The sequence below is a fragment of the Anolis carolinensis genome, chromosome 2, assembly GCF_035594765.1.
Source record: "Anolis carolinensis isolate JA03-04 chromosome 2, rAnoCar3.1.pri, whole genome shotgun sequence".
Taxonomy (NCBI): Eukaryota; Metazoa; Chordata; class Lepidosauria; order Squamata; family Dactyloidae; genus Anolis; species Anolis carolinensis.
The window spans coordinates 291,643,636-291,665,772 of NC_085842.1; the positions used below are offsets into that span (position 1 = coordinate 291,643,636).

At 39.0% G+C, this 22,137-nt stretch overlaps 1 protein-coding gene across 4 annotated transcripts in view; it reads right to left on the bottom strand.

The window, feature by feature from the left end:
- mast4 (microtubule associated serine/threonine kinase family member 4) overlaps nt 1-22,137 on the bottom strand; it is a 275,054-nt gene that overhangs the window by 217,536 nt on the left and 35,381 nt on the right. For all 4 annotated transcript variants that reach the window (XM_062972362.1, XM_062972363.1, XM_016990890.2 and 1 more), the window contains exon 3: nt 13,860-13,981. In XM_062972362.1, coding sequence (XP_062828432.1) covers nt 13,860-13,981 — 122 coding nt within the window. The remainder of the gene's footprint in view (nt 1-13,859; nt 13,982-22,137) is intronic.

The following is a 22,137-nucleotide window of genomic DNA, read 5'->3' on the forward strand; positions in this document are numbered from 1 at the left end:
AGTAAAGACAACACAATTTAACAGGAAATAAGACTTTCAAACCAGGAACAGATTTCTGCAATTATTAAAAAATGGTTTATTATAAAAGCTATGAAAATTCGCCAAAAATCAGAGGATAAGGGAAACGTTCCAAATTTTGGTGAGCTATCAGTGTTAAATGGGTTCTACCACTGTACCAAGTTTGAAGAAGATCACTCAAAAAATGAGGGTGGGAGAGTCCTGTAAAGTCCTCTCCCTCTGTGCTGTTTTTGGGAATTGCGCATGCGCGTCCGCCATTAACGAATTAATTTTGAAGATAACGAATTTTCGTTAATTTCGAATTTTTTGGGGGGCAAAATTTGGAAATACCTTCAGAAACGAAACGCTGCCCCCCTCTAGTTTTGAAACGAGTTTAGAATCAAATTTTTCGTGGATCGATCAAGCCTAATGGTTACCATCCCTGCTTTGGAACAAACACTGAGAATATGGAAGGAGTTGTCTCCCCTGTCCCACTATAAAAGGAAATATTTTACTCTGGTCCTCTATATGAGAAGGAACAAACAAACAATCAACAGTATATTTTCAGTCCAGTGCACACAACAAGTTGACATTGGGTGTACTCGATTCACAGGGCTTATAAGGACTAAAGATTAGAAACGTTTATGAAAAGAAATAAAAAAACAACTCTATAAAGAAAATTGTAAATGGACTTTGTAGCCCTATATGGCAAGGAAAAAGACGTATACATTTATTTTTAATACATTAATACACATGCTAGCATTTCACATATAACAATATTAGCACCAAACTCAAGAGCTCTAGAGAGAAAAGAGAGTTTGCCAAATATTACCAAATGCAATGTGTAAAAACAAGAGGATACATGAGAGAAAGGCTGTGACATCCTGGACAACTATCAGAACTCTAAGACTTAATCATGTTGGTCAGGAAACTACAAAGAGATTGTGTAGCACCTTTAAGATTAACTTAAGAGAAAAAGTTGGTAGCAACTCTTTACCAACAACTTCTTCCTCTGTTTGTTTCAAAAGTACTACACAATCCCTTTACACATTGGTACTGGAACTTAAGTTATCAAAAACAGATTTCCAAAATACACACAACATGGAAGAACAAAATGCTGAGGGTAGAATGCAAAGAAACAAACAAACAAACAATAAATATTTTTAAAAGCAGAAATACCTTCTATTAACATGACTAGATTGTGGTGCAGTTACGCTGATCTGTAATTGACTGAAGGACTCAACTCACAGAGTACTCACCAATGTTTGCTCTTCATACTGGAGAGCAGATATGGGCAAACCAAGGCCCAGGGCTGCATGCGGTATCCTGGGCCCTTACCCCAGGCCTTCATTTTCCCTGTCCTCTCGACATAAGGACATGATCTCCCACTGCATCCTTATGCAGAAAGTGTGGGGAGGAAGGCACACGGCAGCTGGGAGCCCTCTGGAGTGCTCTCAGCCACTGCATGTCTAGCCCTCCTCCTACCATAAGGAAGGTGCAAGTGGCCCTTTCCTTATTCTGAGAGGACAGCCCGAGGAAGGCACACAGCAGCTGAGAGCCCTCCAGAGTGCTCTCAGCCATTGTCGCCCTCCTCCCAGCATAATGCTGACAGCCCAAAGATCGAGGGGGAGGAGGATGGGACAGTTGCCACATGTCTTGTTTTCCTCCCGGCATAAGGATGGGGTGACAGCCTCATCCTTATGCCAGAAGGACAACATGAGGTTGACCCAGGCCCTGCCCTGCCCTGTCCCAGCCCCACCCTCTCAAAGGTCCTGTCCTTCCCTGGCCCATCCCACCCATAGCGTGCCCAGCTGCTCTCCCCCCTGGCCTGGCCCTCTCGGTCGGGCTCACAATGTGGCCACAAGGCAAAAAGGTTTGCCCATGCCTGCTGTAGAGGCATGACTAGTGAGATGCCTCATGGGGCAGTACAGCAACAAAATCAATCACTATCCACTCTTCACTAAAGTTTGGGAACAGGAAGACTTTGGGGGAGATGGTCACTGAAAGTGTTGCTACTCTACTTCCTACAGCTTCGAGTGGTGGAGTAGTGACATTATACCCCACCAAAGTCCGCTGGTTCCTAGACTTCAGTGGGGGGTAGATGATGACTGAAATCACTACCGTCCTGCTCCCTGAAACTGCAGCAAATCTGCAAATCATCTAAATTGCAAATGCCAAATGCTCAGATGTAGAGGACCAAAGTATTGCCATTCCTGTGTTTCAATAATTTAAAAAGCCATGGTTCTTATTTAATCCTGCTTGTTGAAGGTAAAATATATTTGGCAATGTTGCCATTCACTACTTGTCTGTGTTATAGACAGAGCATTCATTCATCTAGGACACCCTGATGATAATAAAAAAGTTGGTGTAGCTGCAGTTTGCTGGGAACATGGAAGTATTATTCCTTGGGCATGCACAATGAGCCTTGTATTTAGTCCTGGTTCAACTGCTACATCAAATGTGTCAGGGGTGACAATCTCTTAATCAGGAACCAGAAAAGATTTTGAGAAGATTGGTGGGTGAAGGTAAGTCTCTTGCTTTACTGTTGGGCTATTCAGACTTGATGAACTTGATTAAGGAATCTTAAACCAGGCTATATTAAAAAGTGCACTTGTTGCTGCTATGATTTCTGAGAGTTTTTGGATTTGCCACACCAACAAATCAGTATGAAGAGCAACTGGAGGAGAGATGGCCAGCAAAAACACTTGTTCTGCTTTCTGACAAATACACACACATGGATGTTCCACATTCTTGGAGGTAAGGAAGATACCAATCATTCTGAGCTTGTATCAAACATTAACAGAGAGACCTATTATGTCAAAAAGATTTGGTGTGAATGCCAAATGGTTAGCAAACCAATCAACATTAACTTACCTGGGAAGTACAAACCTTCCTTGCATACAAGGAAGAACCTCATCTTATCAAGAATCTTTTTAGGGATGCTTTCTAAAGATTCTATGATTAATGAATCTTTCAAAAGTACATAGCTATAAAAGCAACACAGGACATTGTTCTGTAGGTGGACAAGAATGACTATGACAGCAATCTCTAACTTCTGTGAAGACTACAGTCAAATTGTTTTATCTCCTAAGATGTCAGTAGTTTGAACAAGATGCATCCCATTCATGAGCATCTTTTCCAAAACTGAAGGGAACAATGTGAATGACTAGCAAAATATATGTAAGAAAGTGAAAAAATGATCAGACGCAGAAGAACATGGTATTGAAATAGGAGGTACTGAAGATGTCATATATCTCTCTTCTTTACCCAAGTACAACCTGGACTTGGGTAAAGATATAGAGAAGTCCAGCTGTGTCCTGGCACAAGCAAAGTGACTGAGACAGTGAAGGGCCCAGAGGATGGTTCCAAAGAGCAATCAGTTCTGTCACAGCCAAGACAGAAAAAATAACAATGTTTTAGTGACTGCTCACTCCACAGAGCTGACTTGCCACTAACCAAGTGGTAAAAAAAGTGGATGATCTAACAACTTGGCCTTAACATCTGCTGCAGCCAGTACCTTTCCCTGACAGGAATAGGTAATCTACTGCCTTATCTCCGTATGGTAGAGGACTAAAAGTTTTGTCAATAATGAATTAGTTTTGTCATCAACAATATGTCATTCTCCCACACACAAAACACACAAATAGTGCCTATCCGTGGGAAAGAGTTTGCTTTCACAAACAGAATGCCTGAGGAAATATGCTTCATAGTCAATTGTTTCCACATGGAATGGCCCTTGTTATACCACAGAGGAGATGTGTGGTGGTGGTAGGGGACACATGAACAGAAGCAGTGTTTTGCAGGCTTGATTGGATGTCTCAAGAGTTCTGCTGTCTCTCTGGGGTAAAAATCAGTGATGTAACAGAAACTGACAAGACTCACTAAGTCCACTGATCATTATTTCTTCCTTTTGGTCCAAGTGGGAACCAAGGCATGTTTTTCAGGATATTACAAGGAATCACAAAAGTTATCATTTCATTTCTCCTCCAACGTGAAGGATCAGCCAAGAAAGAGAGAGAAGAATAGTAGAGGACAACACCACAGATGATGCTACCAGGAAAGTTTTGGCTTCTTGGACCAAGATCTGAAGCATGTGAAAGGAAAAATAGGTTAAGTTAGCCTTACCTAGGTGGAAAAAAGTGCTTCTTCCAGAATGTTTCCAGGAATTACATTTTTCTTTCACCAATTTCCACTTTCCTTCTGAGTTCCATTTTGGTTAAATCTATGCTTCTTTAACATATCAAGGGGTAGCTGTTGAGTCAGATCTATTTGCTGTCACCTTTTCTCTCTGATTTGCTGTTCTCCCATGCTAAGGAAGTGATTCTGAAGGCAGTTGCTGTTTATACTTTGCCTTTTATAGGCAGGGACAGAAGGAATGATCACACTAAGATTCCATTCTTTCACAGCTCGAGCTTTATTATATTGTTTACTATAGCCATACAACTATAACCTGGCATCACAAAGCATCACCTTTACAATCTGCTCAGTGTAGATACTGCTTAACTGTTTTGAGTCTACTTCAGGGGAGATAAAGTGGTATACAAATAAATATAGTAATTTGTGTTGTTGAAGGCTTTCATGGCCAGGATCACAGGGTTGTTGTACATTTTCCGGGCTGTATGGCCATGTTCCAGAAGTAATCTCTCCTGACGTTTCGCCCACTTTTATTTATTATTTATTTATTATTATTTATTTACAGTATTTATATTCCGCCCTTCTCACCCCAAAGGGGACTCAGGGCGGATTACAATGAACACATATATGGCAAACATTCAATGCCAACAGACAAACAACATACATTAGACAGACTCAGAGGCATTTTTAACATTTTTCCAGCTTCACGATTCTGGCCACAGGGGGAGCTGTTGCTTCACCGTCCAGTAGTGGCTGTACTTCCTCATTCCTTTCCTCGTGTTTTGCTGGCAGTTTTATGGTGTTGTAAATTAGCCTCCCGCATAAAGCGTCCCTAAATTTCCCTAATTTTAAAACTTGGACAGAGGGCAAGGGGGAATGGGGTACTAGGAAGGTTTTCAGACTTTGTAAAAAGGAGCATCTTTGTCAGACGCTTTATTAATAGAGACATCAAGAAATTCCCCGTGAGTCTCATGCAGGAATTTCAAACTGATGTTAGAAGAAAACAGGATGGATTTTTGTGGAAGCTGCAATGGGACTGTGCAACTTTTTGATGCTTTCTGGAAATGAAATCAAAGTTAGAGCAAAATTACCCATATTTCCTATATACAATATGGCCCACATATTGATGAGGGATGTATTCCTGAACTTCATGTGGATATGGCAAAAACATGGATAATAGCAAACTCTATTGCTATGAAGAACTTCTGGCTCAAGAATGCCATAAAGTTGCACTGAAAAACTTAGAAAATTCCCAGAGATTAAATATTTTATCCAACATTGACACATGAAATTGGGGGGGGGGGGGAGAGGTGATGATCCTATGGATATAAGAGTCATACTGTATAACCCACAGAGTGAATCCAATAAATAAACAATGCTAACAAAGGGCCACTTGGAAATCACGGCTTAATGCAAGATGGTGAAGCATATCGACATCACTGTCCAGACAATCTTTGAAAGCACCCAGAAAAGGAGACTCCACCACCTGTCTTTGGAATTGATTCCATTGCTGAACCACTCTTACTGTCAAGAAGTTCCATCTAATATTCAATCAAAATCTACCATTAGTCATAGTGCTACCTGCTGGGACAGCATAGAGCCATTCTGTTCCCTCCTATTTGTAATCTTGCTCCAAAAGAGACATGAAATTATTGTCTTTTTTAAACTTGATGGCTTTTGACTGGATGGGTGCTATACAAAAGACATTCAGGAGAGATGTTGTGATTGTGACTGCCAATGCAGGGCTTTCCTAATATGAGAAGGAGGATTTATACAACTGGAAATATTGGACCTGCTGACAATACACTTTCCATGGAACTGCTAAGACATCTCTACACCACCCTCTTGGTTCTAATACTACTTTTCATATGGTTCACAGAGACATGTTGCAGCAGAGGTGAAAGGTACATTTCTTACCAAAGGCCAAAAAAAGATTTAAAAAAACCAAGTTAGTAGTTAGCCATTAGCAAAGTCTATGATAAGGATTATGACAATCACACCACCAAATCTAATAGGAAACAGTATTGATTTCCTGTCAGAAATCATTGCTTTGAGAAGGAGTGCACATTCTCTCATATATATAGCGAGAGAGATACAGAGAGAGAGAGAAAGACCTGAGGCAAAAACATGTGGGAATAAAATAAAAGGCTACTAGAAGGGTATTCTCTGGGCAGTATATTAAAAAGAAGAAGAAATAAAATAAAATTACTGCTGGCTACCTGCTTATGGTGTTTGACAAGGCACAAGAAATCAGATTTTGTATATAAGGAAACACAGATATAACAAAAACTCAAATATAAAATTACTAGTTTTAAGTCAATTTGTCAATTTTGAAAAGAGAATTATCCAAGGACTCTAGAGACACCAGTTAACATAAAAGTAAGGATAGAGACATGCTTTGCCTAACTTTACAAGGGAGAGAAACCACAACAGGAGCACCTGCCTTGCATTCACCTCTCTTAGCAGGAGAAGAGTAAGCACTTCAGGCCACTAAAGGAACTGCCACTATTTGAAAGCTCTCCACCAGACTTACATTGTTTTCTGTGCCTAATTTTATAGATTTTCAGGTTGTCCACAACTTGATGCCCAATTAATAAAATCCAGCAACACAATTCTGAAGAGAATTGTTCTTCAGCAACATAGGGTGGAAACCAAACAGTGACATCTGACACACGAACTGCCATAATCAAAGCCACCTTCTCCAGGCTTCTAAGTTGCTGAGACCCTCCTCTTGCACCACAGGTATGTGTGACTGCTGCTTCTGTGGTTCAACAACAGCAGGACCCAATAACCCAATAAGAGAGGTTGGTCTGGTCTCTGAATGCACCCTGAAAGTGTAAGCCCTGTTATGAAATCAATCCCTAACTCTCCATATGAAGAAAATTCAGGAATGCATTTATGAATCATTGCATTACACGGGGGCTAGCCCTCCCTGTTAGGATGAAAAGACTTGGGTAAGAAAAATGAAAAAAAATCTTCCCAGAAAGAAAAAAAAAGTCCAGGAACATCTGATTCAATGACTCCAAAAGGTAAACAGCGGGAGCACAGAAAGCTGAGGAAGGACAAAACTGGAAAGGGGATGTTGGCTCTTCCATTTACAGTAGAAAGAATGATTGACAGAAAATAAAGCTTTGTTCACAAGGAGCAACATCCAATATAAGAATTGTTCCCACACACACTGCAAAAAAGTGTTGAGATACTTTTTGTCCTTGTTAGGTTTGTCAATTTTTTAAAAAAACAAAACACTTGCACATGGCAAGTGGATGAAATCTAGAGGCAATGTCTAAAATATCTGAGGTAATAATTTCATTAAAATGCTTACATTTTAGATCCACTATGTGAATTCTGCAAGTGAACGTGGCTGTGAGGTACAAAACTATTGATAAATTAGAGGTTAAATTAAATGTTGTAGACTGTCCCCAAGGATGGATTTTTTTTCATCATGTTAGAAGTGACTTGAGAACATATTGCAAGTCATTTCTGGTATGAGAGAATTGGACGTCTACAGAGATGTTGCCCAGGGGATGTCTGGATGTGTTACCATCCTGCTGGGAAGTTTCTCTCATGTCCCCACAAACTAAAGCTGACAGATGGGACCTCATCCCATCTTGCGGATTCAAACCAGTAACCTTCAGGTCAGCAGTTCAGCCGGCACAAGGGTTTAATCCATTGCGCCACCACAGCTCCTTCCCAAGAATAGATGAGTTAGTTTGTCTGTGTTTCCCCCTAAGAGGAGTAATGCATGTGTGCACATGTGTGTATGTTTCTCCTTTTTAATAAAATAGCCTAATTTTATTTTTATTTATTTATTACATGCATTTATATCCCGCCCTTCTCCCCGAGGGGACTCAGAGCGGCTTACATTCTGCCACGAGGGCCAGCAACAAATATACTATAAAAACAAAACAATTAAAACATGATAAAAACATGATAAAAACATGATAAAAAGTATACAAAAATTAAAACGCTGCAAAGCAGCGATATTGCACCATCCTAAAAGACCAATACGCTGCCTGCTAATTATCCCATAGAAATATCTTGAAATTTCCATACTTAAAGAATATTTAAGTGGAATGTTGGATATTAAATCTCTACGTTTGGACTATATGGCTGATCATGAGTTGGCAGCACAGGTTAAAAAAAAAAAGGTAATGAACGGGACCTCAAAACATATATAGGTTAGCTTACAAATCTCAAAACCGCAACGTATAACAATAGAAAAGTTTAATATACGAAGAGGTTTGAAGCTGTGAAATTAAGGTACTATATATTGTACAAGGACAAGGACACATGTTTGTTTAATAGAATCTCTAATACCAGTAGTCTGGGGAAAAGCACATAAAGGCAAACATTTTATTTCCACTAATTCAAAGATTACATCACTGTTATTTATGATGCAATTTTACATAGTGTTCTTTTTGCCAAAAGCCACAAAAACAGAGCACAACAAATTTAAAGTTTTAGGGACATAAATTTAGAGGAATATTATAGTGTGGTTTGAATGTTGGACTAGGACTTGATTCCTAGAGAATCAACATTCAATTACTTGAAGAATTCAAATAAACTCTCTGTTTAGGAGGAATATAATTTCATTTTTTTCCAGCAAATCAAACTAACATCTTAATAATGTGCTGTAATGAATTTAAAACATGATATTTATTCTTGATATGGATACTTCAAAACATACTATTATTTTGTTGGTCAATGTGTGTCAGTGCTTTTCTTATTCAAACTACTCTTCTGGCAGGTTTATCTTCTGGTTGAGTGCCCTCCAGCTATTGGCTTTATTTAATCTGCCACTTATGTCTTATCAAAAATAAAAGAAATGTTGGTAAAATTACTAATACTAAATCCTTCAGAGTTATAGCAGTTGCTCCCAATGTACCTGCGGGCTAAGATGAAGATATACTGTAGACTGAAAAGAGGGACAGAATCCCATTTTCACTTGAACTATACCCATTACTAGAACCTCAGCTCATGTGATATTTAATAATAGCTGCTCTTAAAGAAAAATTGTATTTTGAAAAATTCAAAAATCTGTTTGTCTCAATATTAAAGCGCAGAAAAAGTTAGAGGTGTAAAGACAATTGCTAAACCTAACTAAACACACTGAATCAATTGGTGATTTATATGTCGACAATTATCTAATTTTATATTATTTAATGAGTTTACTCTAGTTGGGACAAGCAATTTTATTTAGCTCATTCATTTATTACAGTAATGTTACCAGCAGCCATTCTGCATTACCTTTATAATGTCTACAAATTTTAAAGTTTGTAATTTTAAATGCATTTTATATACAAGACTAATTACAGAACAGGCTGATGCACGTGCAACTTGACCTATATATACTTCGAATTTTATTTCAGTCTGTAGAGTTTTAAATATATATAGTTTGGGTCTAAAAACCATGGGCATTTACAATTTAAGCAGAGTCATATTAAAATACTGAAATTCTTATCGGCCTAATTATTTGTTTTAAATGTGAACTTAACGGTTAAATACAGGGCAGGGATTATTTTATTATAATGCTAGTTTGGGTACCCAGCGATGCCTGGGTTATTTGAAAAAGGGCCAAATCTGTCATTGGTGGGGTTCAGAATGCTCTCTGGATGCAGAGTGAACTACAATTCCCATGCGGATGAGTCACCCCCCCCCCCAAAAAAAGCCCTCCAGTATGTTCAGTTGTTCACCAGGGTTCTGTATGTGAAGTTTGGTCCAGATCTGTCATCAATGCTCTTCAGAATGCTCTCTGCATGCAGAGTGAATTATAGCTCTCACCTAGATGGGTCAGTTCCCTCACAAACCTTTCCAGTATGCAGGTGAACTACAACTCAAGGTCAATTCCCTCCCAACTTGGTCATGGGATTCTGTGTGCCAAATGTGGTCCAGGCCCATTGTTGGTGGAGGTTCACAGTGCTGTTTCTTGATGAAGGGTGAACTACAACTTCCATCATGTGGAGTCAGTCTCCCAAACCCCTCCAGTATGTTCAGTTGCGGTTCAGTTCTGCTCTGTTTGTTATCAGGCAGAGTTGAAAAGTGAAGGAAAGGGTTAAGGGAGAGGCAGTGGGTGGAGTCATGTAAATTCCACACCAATGGAGAGAGAAGAGAACCTTGGGATGTGGTGCTCACTATAAACTGCAATGTCCTTAGAGGGCCACTGGTGTCTCCTGCGTAGTGGGAACTATAGCCTGTTTGTGGCGGCAGGAGTCTGTCTGTGTAAGTGGACACCCCTGCCATATACACACATACGCATTTTCATTTTTATTATGTGTATAGATTTGTGAAAAATAAAACAATACTTTCTAAATCATGCACTTAGACAATTTACACATTTTAAACTGCCTCCCTACATGTAAGGTCATCAATCAAACAGAATGTTTTGTTTTGCTCCACTAAGAATTTCAGAGGTATCTTATTAGAAAATACATATGAATACAGCATGGCACAATAAAGTTACTTAATATGACAGAACATGCAATACCAAATATCAGCCTTGTTTTCCCAAAATATCCTGAAGTGTCTGGTATTCATTGGCAGCCTCCCATCCAAATACAAACTCAAACCAGTCCTGCTTAACTTCCAAGATCAGACAACATCTGGTGCCTTTAAGGCAGGTATGTCCAAAGTCCGGCCTAAGAGCCAATTGTGGCCCCTGTTCAAATTTCCACAGGCCCTCTCTCCCCAGGCCTCCCTCCCTTGTCTCTCTCCTTCCTCCCTCCCTTCGTTGATTTCCTTCCCCTTCTTTCCTTCCTTCCTTCATGGGGATCAGGGCCCTGGAAAAGACGGGCTCCTCAGGAGGATAGAAAGTGATGGTGGCCTCTTGCATCTCTTCACCTTGATTTAGCATCAACTTCTCCTCAGGTGGCTCTGGCCTCGGGCATCACATCCCATCTCTTTCTTCTCCCGCAACATTTTCTTTATTTCTTTGCAAAGGAAGCCTCCCCAATTGCCCTGCTTGCCCCAAGTGCTCACTACGGCTGCTGCTGTAGCTGCATGGCTGGGAAGAGGAAGCCCTGAAGGCCAAGTGCCTGCCTGGCTTCCCTCCCTCCCTTCTCTGCCCACCCCCCAGTCCCACATCACCACCCCATGTTTTCCAAAAAGGCTGTGGTCCCTCCCTTGAGAAGAAAAAGGGACATCCAGGCAGCAACAAGCCCCCCTGCCACAATCAAAGCCCTCCGAACAGATGGTCATACAGCCTCTGCTGAAAAATCTCCAGAGAAGGAGATTCCACAGGACTCTGAAACACTATATGCCACTGTCTGAAACGACTTGAAGGCACACAACAACAATACTAATTAACTTGACTTTCTCATCAGTCAAAAGCAGGATCACACTTCCAGTTGAAAGACTGGTACGCTTACGTTGGTTAAAATTGTTCTTCGTTTTATATATTGTATTGTTCTTTCATGTTTTTATTGCACTACAAATAAGACATATGCAGTGTGCATAGTAATGTATTCATTTTTTTTTCTAACTATAGTCTGCCCCCCTCTCCCCCAAACAGGCCCAGGAACCATAAACTAGCCCTCAGCTTTAAAAGTTTGGGCACCCTGCTTTAGGGTATTTACTAGTATTGTACTTTTAGATTGACAACATGAGGAATTTAATCCCTGCAGTTTCAAGAGTTTTTCAATTTCTACAATCATTGCACTGGACTTGATTGGAAATACAATTTGACTACCAAAAAACCCAAAATGAAAACAAACAAACAAAAGCACATATTGCATGGTATACGATTTTCATTACACATTTGGCTCTTGTGCCACCTAGTGGACTACTAGGTGGTGCTTAGCATACCAGAAATAGTTTCCAAATTGAGACCAATAGAATTCTATTAATATTCTTTTATCGTATCAGCCAGTAGCATTACCCATAATGGAAGCTTTCGAGAAGTTCATATTCTTCTGTACATTCATGATCCGTGATTTAGAAGATCTCTCAAGAACACAGGGGTTGTGGATATTTACAGGCAAAAACAAAATTTTCCCCAGCTGTGCCACAATTCATCTAGTTACTACACTGGTTTCCAATGAGATGGATGCCAAAAACCGACTAGGTTCTTGCTGATCCAGATTAAAATTAACTGTAAACAACTGAACTTATCTACTCAGTAAGGCTTGCATCTGATTCTATGCCTTTTTGTTTCATATAAATCCTCAAGACAGCTTACAGAATATTTAATCATCTGTGTAAGTATGAAGCAACTTCCACAACAACTAAGACAGTTAGAACCTATTAATGAATGCTGCATCTCAACAGTACAAGGTTACTAACAATATGAAAATATATCAAAGATATAAATTAAAAGTTCTGGATATCTATAATCATAAACCTTAAGGAAATATTGGGCTGCCACCGGCAAAAGAAAAATGGCCACTGAGAAAGCTGTTACATCTATCTCCAAGGAAAACCACTATATAAAGGAGAAATCCAGGTGACTCCAACCTTCAATTCAGAAAACCTGCTATAGGACACTCACTACATGTTTGGCTGCCAGGAAGAATTTGCTTCCAATTAATGTTGCTTGCATGTGCAGATATGCAATAGGTATGCTTGTTGTAATTCCTTGAGCTTGGAGTCCAGTCCTGTGGGTCTGTATCGGAGGGCTTGACTTTAAGCTATCGCTTTTGTAGAATGTTCAGGGTGGAAACTGGAGGCATGTAAGCATATGTAGGGGTCAGTGGGTTTTCCTTATTTTCAATGTATTTTTAAAATTACCACTGGAATTAATATTGAAATAGAATACTAATTTTAAAACCACTGCTGAAAGGCATGTTTTATTAGATACTCTTTGACACTCCCACTGAGTGTATCTGATGTTCCATGCTTATTTATATTTGTGTTATGTTCCTAAACAATTATTTTATAACTTCTCAGAATATGATTACCTTTTTATTTGGAGGCAGGAAATATAAAACGCAATGGAAGTATTATGGACAACAAGCAACTAATAGCAATGACAACCTAATTGACATTTTGATATCCATATCATGGGATTAACTAAAATGTGTGTGTATCATCATCTCGAAAGAGGTTGCAATATACTAATGGAAAAGCCATTCTTCAGATGTGAATCTTTATATAACAAAAACAGTGCCGTCCACATAACTAGATACAAATGGAAAGTCCATAGGAGTGTAGAAGCATATGTAGAAGCATATGGAGAATGAACATGGACAATTCAAGTAATAGATTTTCTTTGCTGATCCAAGTAAACAGTAAGTTCATAGAGTTCATTTCTGTCCAGAGTCTGGTGATGGTTCAAAAGCTTTTTTTCCCACAAATGTTCCTAAATTCCTTTTAAAAATCACTCAAATTTAGGAGTATCTACAATATACACCTCGACCGGCAAAAAGGGGAGAGGGGAGACGATACAATATATTATACTACACTGGACTGCCTATGAAAAGCCGAGTACTTGAAAAAAGTGTTTTGTACAAATATATCTTTTTCTTAAACCTAAATAGGCAGGAGGGATTATAGTGACATGTGATGCCTGTTGAGATTTTATAGGAAACAAGAAAAGCAATTCAAAGTTACAGCTCCTCTAGCAAACGTAATTCAGATACATTGAAGTAACCAACAGTAGTAATGCGAAATATGCTGAAATAGTATGTCTTTCTGGTTATTTGACTCTTGTGCAAAAAAAACTCTAGGCATAATGCTATTTTAACATTGAGGGGAGAGACGGGTTGAATAAACAAATATTTTAAAAGATGACTCACCAAACTAGCTGTTAAAGAAGGCGCTGACTGCCCCAGAGTTTGGCTGCGCATTCGGACAAGATTGGAAGTTTCTCCATTTTGCCATGATTGTTGTGTAACAGCATTTGGCAGCAGGTACCTACCTGTCAAAGATTTGGGAGAAAAATAATAATAAAACTGTTTCTGATACCATTAAAAAACTATTCAATGTATTGCAAAATGAACACTGAATGGAGTTCACAGCTATGAACATGATAAATACATTTGGTCTGATTTAGCAGCATATAAACAAACCATTCTCTCATGTTTTTGCAGAAAGCTTTGGAATTACTCCTTTTCTCCAAATAACAGTGAGCAAACTTCATGCCAATGATACACAAGTATGGGGATAACTTGTTGATTGTTTGTTTTGCTTTTATATTGTTGTGTCCGGGCTTGGCCCCATGTAAGCCGCCCCAAGTCCCTTCGGGGAGATAGGGCGGGGTATAAGAATAAAATTATTATTATTATTATTATTATTATTATTATTATTATTATTATTATTGATTAATTTTCTTTTTCCATATGACATGCTGTGTATCTTACCCTGTTAATTTAGAGATAGACTGCTTTATTCATACTGTGACATTACCCCTTTTCCTAGGCTTTCTTTTGTAAGATACATTACTTGGTCAAAAAGCTAATTTGTAGCACGTTGCTTTCTCCATTTTTTTTCTGTTCTTTTGTTTTTAACAATCGAAAACCTCATGAGGAAGGACTTCCTTAATCATATGTATCAAGGTGAGGGTGTACATGTGATTAGATAAACAAGTGGGTAAAGTAGTTTAGTATTGCATTTGTAATTGTGTATTGCCTTCATACAGTTTTGTATGCAATATACCGTTACCAGTGTAACATATTTCTATTTGTAACATTGTTGTAATGTGTGGTTTTAACATGTACAAAATTACAAATAATAATAGAAACAATTTTCATTATTATTATGTGATGTAGGTAAGATAATTCTATACAAAGTAAACACAAGTGACTATTTGCCAGTATTTTGTATGTGCATGCACACAACATGGACCTATATCAGGGGGACAATTATGGGCTTTCAAAAGAAAACATGATATGTTTTAGGAATGACTTTGAAGACATCTTCAAAGTAGCATGTGAGATAGAAAAACTCTGCTGACAGAAATACTGGGAACCTGAATCCCGGGAATAAGGGGATCTGTTTCTCTTTATTCCCCCCTGGGCCCCGAAACAAGGACATCACATTTTAAAAACGATTATTTTTACAATATTGAATGTAAGCTGGAAAAATACAGACTTTTAAATCACTATCATTTGACAGGTCCATTAAAAATATCATTTTCTCGTTATTTTTTTTAAAATTTACATTTGGTTTAATCCTACTTATGTATGTAAAGTATACTAATTCAGAAAGTTAATTCTACATAAGATTGTCTACTTCAAACAATAGCTGCTATGGTTGGCTCATATGACTTCAAAGTAAAAGGTAATGGGTGTAGAAGGCGCAGTGGCAGGAAGAGTAGGTATCTCTCTTCACAGAAATGATGACCCTAAGGGGTTATGCTTGATTATTATGTGTTTTCAGATAACTCCTGCCCTAGGCAGAAAAGAAAATAATGTGAAATATACAGATGTTAGTGTTCTCACGCCCATCTACATAGACTATAACAATCTCTATTAGCCTTAATAGGAAAATAAAAGAGAATGGATTAATTTTGAACCATTGTTATGAAACATTTCATTATTGTTATCTTATTTCCTTGTGGTTACATCAAAAAACTTTATTTAAATCCAATTTGTGAGGAATACCAGCAGACATTAAAAAAAGATGTTGCTGGCTAATTCATGCATCATTTGCTGCTTACAACTTAAGGAAATTAGCATCTGTCAAGTGTATTAGTCAGCTGCATATGGTTAAAATTAATGGACAACACTACTTTCTCTGCCAGATTTAAAACAGAGATGAACACTTCCCTCCAATCTGTCCAGTAAATCTGATATAATTCAATCAAAGCTAGAATTACAGCTGACTTAATTATGTTGTCCTTGGCTATTTCAAGAGAAACATTTGTACTAAACCCCATTAACAAAATTCAGCACTTTCATGTCCCTTCTTTTCTTTGCACTAGTACACATTACTGAGGTGCTAAAATATCCACAGCAGTTTGGAATAACTGCACAGTTAACATTTACAATTAGTGTTATTTTAATCCTTCCCTCATTAAAAATGCTACTGCTACCTTTTCAAACTGAGGTGTAATAAAGAAAGAAATAAACTTTAGCCCAAATGATACCCATAAATATATGAAAGTACTTCAGGAATGGCTTAGAAAGTAAGTGACAGAATCACTCTACTCGGACCAAATGGACCTGAGAACAAAACAAGTAATTCTCTAAACACTTTTGTATGTGTCCCATCATATCATTACCCCAGTGGCGCAATGGGTTAAACCCTTGTGTCGGCAGGAGGTTCAAATCTGGGGAGAGTGGTTGAGCTCCCTCTGTCAGCTCTAGCTCCCCATGTGGGGACAAAAAAGATGCCTCCCACAAAGATGGTAAAACATCAAAACATCCTGGCATCCCCTGGGCAAAATCCTTGCAGACAGTCAATTCTCTCACACCAGAAGCGACTTGCAGTTTCTCAAGTTGCTCCTATTATGAAAAAAACCCTCTTCAGATTCCTAGGATATGTAACAGCTATACAGTATTGAATTCTACAGTTATGATTATATCAGATTTTGCAATCTTTTAAAAAATATATTTTCATTTCATCCTTCCTTTTACAATACACCCATGAAATACCGCATGAACTGCTTTAAATAGTATAATCCTCAAAAACTTCTCTGATCACTTAAAAACAAAAAGGTATACAAAGAAAAAATAACAATAGTATATGAAAAGGTGTGCTGGGTAAATTCAAGTTACCCATTAGTCCAACATCCTGCATTCCAACACAAACCAACCAGCCGAATGCCTCAAGTAAGCCTAGAAACACAGAAGCAACGTCCATGAAAATGAAAGTTGTATTTAGCCGTCACAGCTAACAGCACCAGCTTCCAAGCACAGTAGACGGTTTCACAGGGCTCTTTAATTCAGAGCTTTGAGGCAAGGATTAAAATAATTTAGCAGCTAAGTATCCTAAAGGCACCAAATCCTGTCTGATCTTAGAACAGTGGTTCTCAATTTGTGGGTCCCCAGGTGTTTTGGCCTACAACTCCCAGAAACTTCAGCCAGTTTACCAGTTGTTAGGATTTCTGGGAGTTGAAGGCCAAAACATCTGGGGACTCACAGATTGAGAACCACTGTCTTAGAAGCTAAGCATGCTCAATTCTGATTAGTACTTGGATGTGAGACCAGCAATAAGTATCATGTGCTGTAAGCAATGTTTCAGAGGAAGGAAGGGCAAAACCACCCCTTGCCTTAAAAAACACTATGAAATCCATGGGGTCACCATAAGATTTTTTTTTTCATGTCAGGAGCAACTTGCACAAGTCACTTCTGGTGTGAGAGAATTGGCTGTCTGCAAGGACATTGCCGAGGGGACGTCCTGATGTTTTGATGTTTTTACCATCCTTGTGGGAGGCTTCTCTCATGTCCCCGCATGGAGCTGGAGCTGATAGACAGAGCTCATCTACGCTCTCCCCGGGTTGGTTTCGAACCTGGAAGCCTTCAGGTCAGCTACCCAACTTTCAAGTCACAAGGCTTTAAACCACTACGTCTCTTGAAAGCACATGCACAGTGTGATAGTTATCCTATTAAGGAATAACACTCAGAAAATACACAGGGCTTGGGGAGATGTTTAAGAACTAAATAAGCAAAAGTTTAAAGATAAACATACAAAAGTAGAGTCAGGAAAAACGCTAGTTCTCAGGTAAAAGCATAGGAAAGTGCTTTTGGAAGTGGTATGGTATGTGTTCATTCCTATCTGGGCAGGAAACAGGCAATTCCATAATAGCATCATTACATAATTGTGCATTTCCACAATAACTACTTCTTCTTTAAGACACAGAATCATAGAATTGGTGGAGACCACAAGAGCCATCCAGTTCAGCCCCCCAGCTATGCAGGAACACACAATCACAGCATTACTGACAGATGGCCATCCAGCCTCTGCTAAATAACCAGAGAATGTGACTCCACCACACTCCGAGGCAGCGGCATATTATTATTATTATTATTACTACTACAACTACTACTAAAAAGGTAAAGGTTTCCCCTGACGTTAAGTCCAGTGTGTCCGACTCTGGGGGTTGGTGCTCATTTCCATTTCTAAGCCGAAGAACCGGCATTGTCCATAGACACCTCCAAGGTCATGTGGCTGGCATGACTGCATGGAGCGCCATTACCTTCTCACCGGAGCGGTACCTATTGATCTAATCACATTTGCATGTTTTCGAACTGCTAGGTTGGCAGGAGCTGGGGCTAACAGCGGGCGCTCATTCCGCTCCCGGGATTTGAACCTGGGACCTTTTGGTCCGCAAGTTCAGCAGCTCAGCGCTTTAACACACTGTGCTACCAGGGGCCCAACAACTACTGCTGCTACTATTAATATTATATACACAAGAAGATTAGTACACAGCAAACAAGATCACAATTCCGGTTTTTGTATTGGATCACACATTGGACACTTCCCAAATATCTAGGACTATGTAATGTATCAGCAGATAATGCATGCTGATCTGAGTAGGGTGGCCTTCTGCAGCTGACAGATGGCAATTTTGTCAACGCCGATTGTTTTCAAGTGCTGGCCAAGGTCTTTAGGCACTGCAGCCAGTTTGCCGATTACCACTGGGACAACCTTTACTGTCTTGTGCCTATCATCATCATCATCATCATCATCATCATCATCATCATCATCATCATCATCATCATCTTTATTTGTACCCTGCCTTTCTCCCCATGGGAGAAAGACGGCTAACAATCCCACACTAGACAAGTTTAAAAAGTGCAATACAAAAGTTAAAAACAATTAAATAGTAACAGTGTAGTAAAAACAGAATTAAAGTACAGTAGAGTCTCATCCAAGCTAAACGGGCTGGCAGAAACTTGGATAAGCAAATATCTTGGATAATAAGGAGGGATTAAGGAAAAGCCTATTAAACATCAAATTAGATTATGATTTTACAAATTAAGCACCAAAACATCATGTTATACAACAAATTTGACAGAAAAAGTAGTTCAATACAATATAATGTTATGTTGTAATTACTGTATTTACGAATTTAGCACCAAAATATCATGACATATTGAAAACATTTACTACAAAAATGCCTTGGATACTCCAGAACCTTGGATAAGCGAGTCTTGGATAAGTGAGACTCTACTGTACAATGATTACACTTAAAATGGCTTAAAAAAAACTCATACCCCCCAGTGCCACCCAACCTCCCCAAAGCCTACCCATCATTCCCCATATTCCATTGTCAAACAGGTTTTACCATCAGGAAATTCCTCCTAGTGTTTAGGTGGAATTATTTTCCTGCAATTTGAATGCACTGCCCCATGTGCTAATAGAAAACAAGCTTGCCCTCTCCTCAATGTGACACCCTTTCAAATATTTAAACATGGCTATCATGTCCCCTCTCAACATTCGCTTTTCCAAGCTAAATATACCCAGCTCCCTAAGCCGTTCCTAATAGGATTTGGTTTCCAAACTTTTGATCATTTTGGTTGCCCTTCTCTGGACATGTTCTAGCTTGTCTATATCCTTCTTGAATTATGGTGCCCAGAATTGGGCACTAGTCATGTGCGTGAAATTCATTTCTCCTGTTTCATTTGTTTTGTTTTTTTTCTTCTTTTATTTAGTTCATTCAGAGGCACGGAATGGGAAGGCCCCTCCTGGTATGAAAATAAACTCAACACAAAAGCAGGCAGGAGCAGGTACCAGCTCCAAGCCTGTTTTTTGACATCACAGTTATAGAGGAGAGATTAGGGATTGCGCTCAGGGTGAAAACTAGCCAGCTCTGCTGCCATTTCTCCTTCACTCCAAGGAGAGAGTGTGTGTGGTGTGCAGACCCAAAGCACCCGCGCCTGTCAGGGTCTGCAGTTGAGCACCGAATCAGAGGCACTCTGCTGCAGGCTCTGGAATGCTCAGGCACTTTGGGCCTGCACGCCACACACGAATTCTCAGAAAGAGAGTGCGTGTGTGGCATGCAGGCTCAAAAGCTCCCATGTCGGGCCTGCATGGTTGCATGCATGGGTATTCAGCCCCAACCAGGGAACCTTTCGACTACCCAGATTAAGGTGAGACAAACTCCGATAAAAGGCCTCCTTAAAGTGTGTGCCGGGAAGGGGAGCCTGGGTGGAAAGCCCCCCCCAAAAAAATAATGGGCCGAAAGAAAATGGATATTTCAGCTCCAAAAAGCGAAAACAGATATCTGCCCACCTGATTTCGGGAGGCTCTGTAAAAATGGATCAGAACCCCTATCAAATGCCGGGACATGAAACAAATCAAGGTTTACCCCGAATGCACTAGATTACTGGGCACAGTATTCCAGATGAAATCTGGCCAAAGCAGAAAAGAGTGAAACTATGACTTTCCTCAATTTTGATGCCTACATTAATTTAAGAATTGCCTAAAATGGCTACACAATTTATTAAATTAGAAATAGATCAGGTTTTCTTTGTTTTTACTGATGAAGGCATACTAGAACTTCTCAGCAATGTGAACAAAAATATAAACGCAGTACCCATGGGACTTGCAACTTCAGTTTAATGGGTCTGCAGCCAACAACATATGTTATCTCTATTAATTTTTAGGTCCTTTGGCTGGATATCACTACAGGTTTATTCTAGAGGATGCAGCAAAATCCTAGAGAAGATACCCTCCTGGTATTGTCTAGGTCCACCAGGGTGGCTAATTTCTACCCTGGTTGTTCATTACAATAAGGTTTAGTATTGTCCACAATTTCCTGTTTCCACAGTAAGTTCAGAAACATGACAGTTGTACTCTATACACATAGTATGAATCTTAATATAATGTAATAATGCTCTACAATGAATAAAAAGGAAATTATTTCACACCTTTTAGATCACTATGTATCTGAGTAGGCACAATGCCCTTCACTTCCAGCGCATTTAGAAAGCCATTATTTTATATCATGAAACCATTCTTAGCAGAGCCAGCTGAGTCTGTAGAGCATTCTTGATTCTGACAATTTAAGCCCAAGCCCAAGTGATTGTATAAAGCTCTTTGAAGTTACTTCAGTTCATGAAACCCATTCACAGCACCAAAGGAGCTTTACAGTTAACAAGTTTTTCTCCTTTGTGACAGGGAAAAAATATTGCTTCATTTTCTGAACTTCTTATATTTATAAGGGAAATTAAAGAAATACATTTTCAATTAGATTCTGGCATTAACAAAAAATTGCATCTTTTACATGTGATGATTTATTTAATTTCAAAGAGGAATTTACTATAAAAACTATACAAATTGTTTCAGAAGGAAACAGCAAAATAGCTACCGATGCCATATGCTGAAAATGGTTATCCATCCCCAATACATTTAACCTGACAATGCATGAATAATTTTTTCAGAGACCTGACTGACAAGCTTCTCTCTGGAGATCCATACTTGCTTTCAGACAGGCAAGCAGTTAAATATATATGTGAATGGCAAAGTGAATCTAAGAATTTAACTGGGCTGCTGTTTTTTCCAATAAGTTACGAGAAAGAAAGAAAATGTAGGCAGACAAAAAAATTAAATTTTGAATGCAGTAATGACACTATGTACCAAAATGCGCGTGTGTGTGTGTGTGTGTATCTTGCACACTTTGCAAAATTAGAATTTGATTTTAAAGCCACTATCAAAAATATTTAAATACAATAACGTCATATTACTCATACCTTTATAAAGTAATTATGTAGATCCAACCTCTCCTGGGCATTTTATGGGTCCAAGCTCTTTTGCTCCGTTTATAATAAGCTTAATTCAACCAATTCTTCACGCATATCTCCTATGAATTGTTCTTTGTATGCATTACATACCTGGACCAGCACAGCAGAAGATTATGAAGGTGATTCTTTTCATGTATAAGCTCTTATAACTTGAGTGGAAATAACATGAGCTTACCTTCCAGTATGTGGCAAACTTGGGAGCAAACCAATTACTGGGTATTAATTTTTTCTCAGGACTCAGGTCCTTCATCCAACAAAAAGTTGAGGTGGTAGTCTAGAGTAGACACCTGGCCTCAATTGGACCTGCATCAGGTTGCTTCCCCCTCTTGCTCCTATCAGATCCAATTAACGCAATGGTTCTCAACCTGTGGATCCCCAGATATTT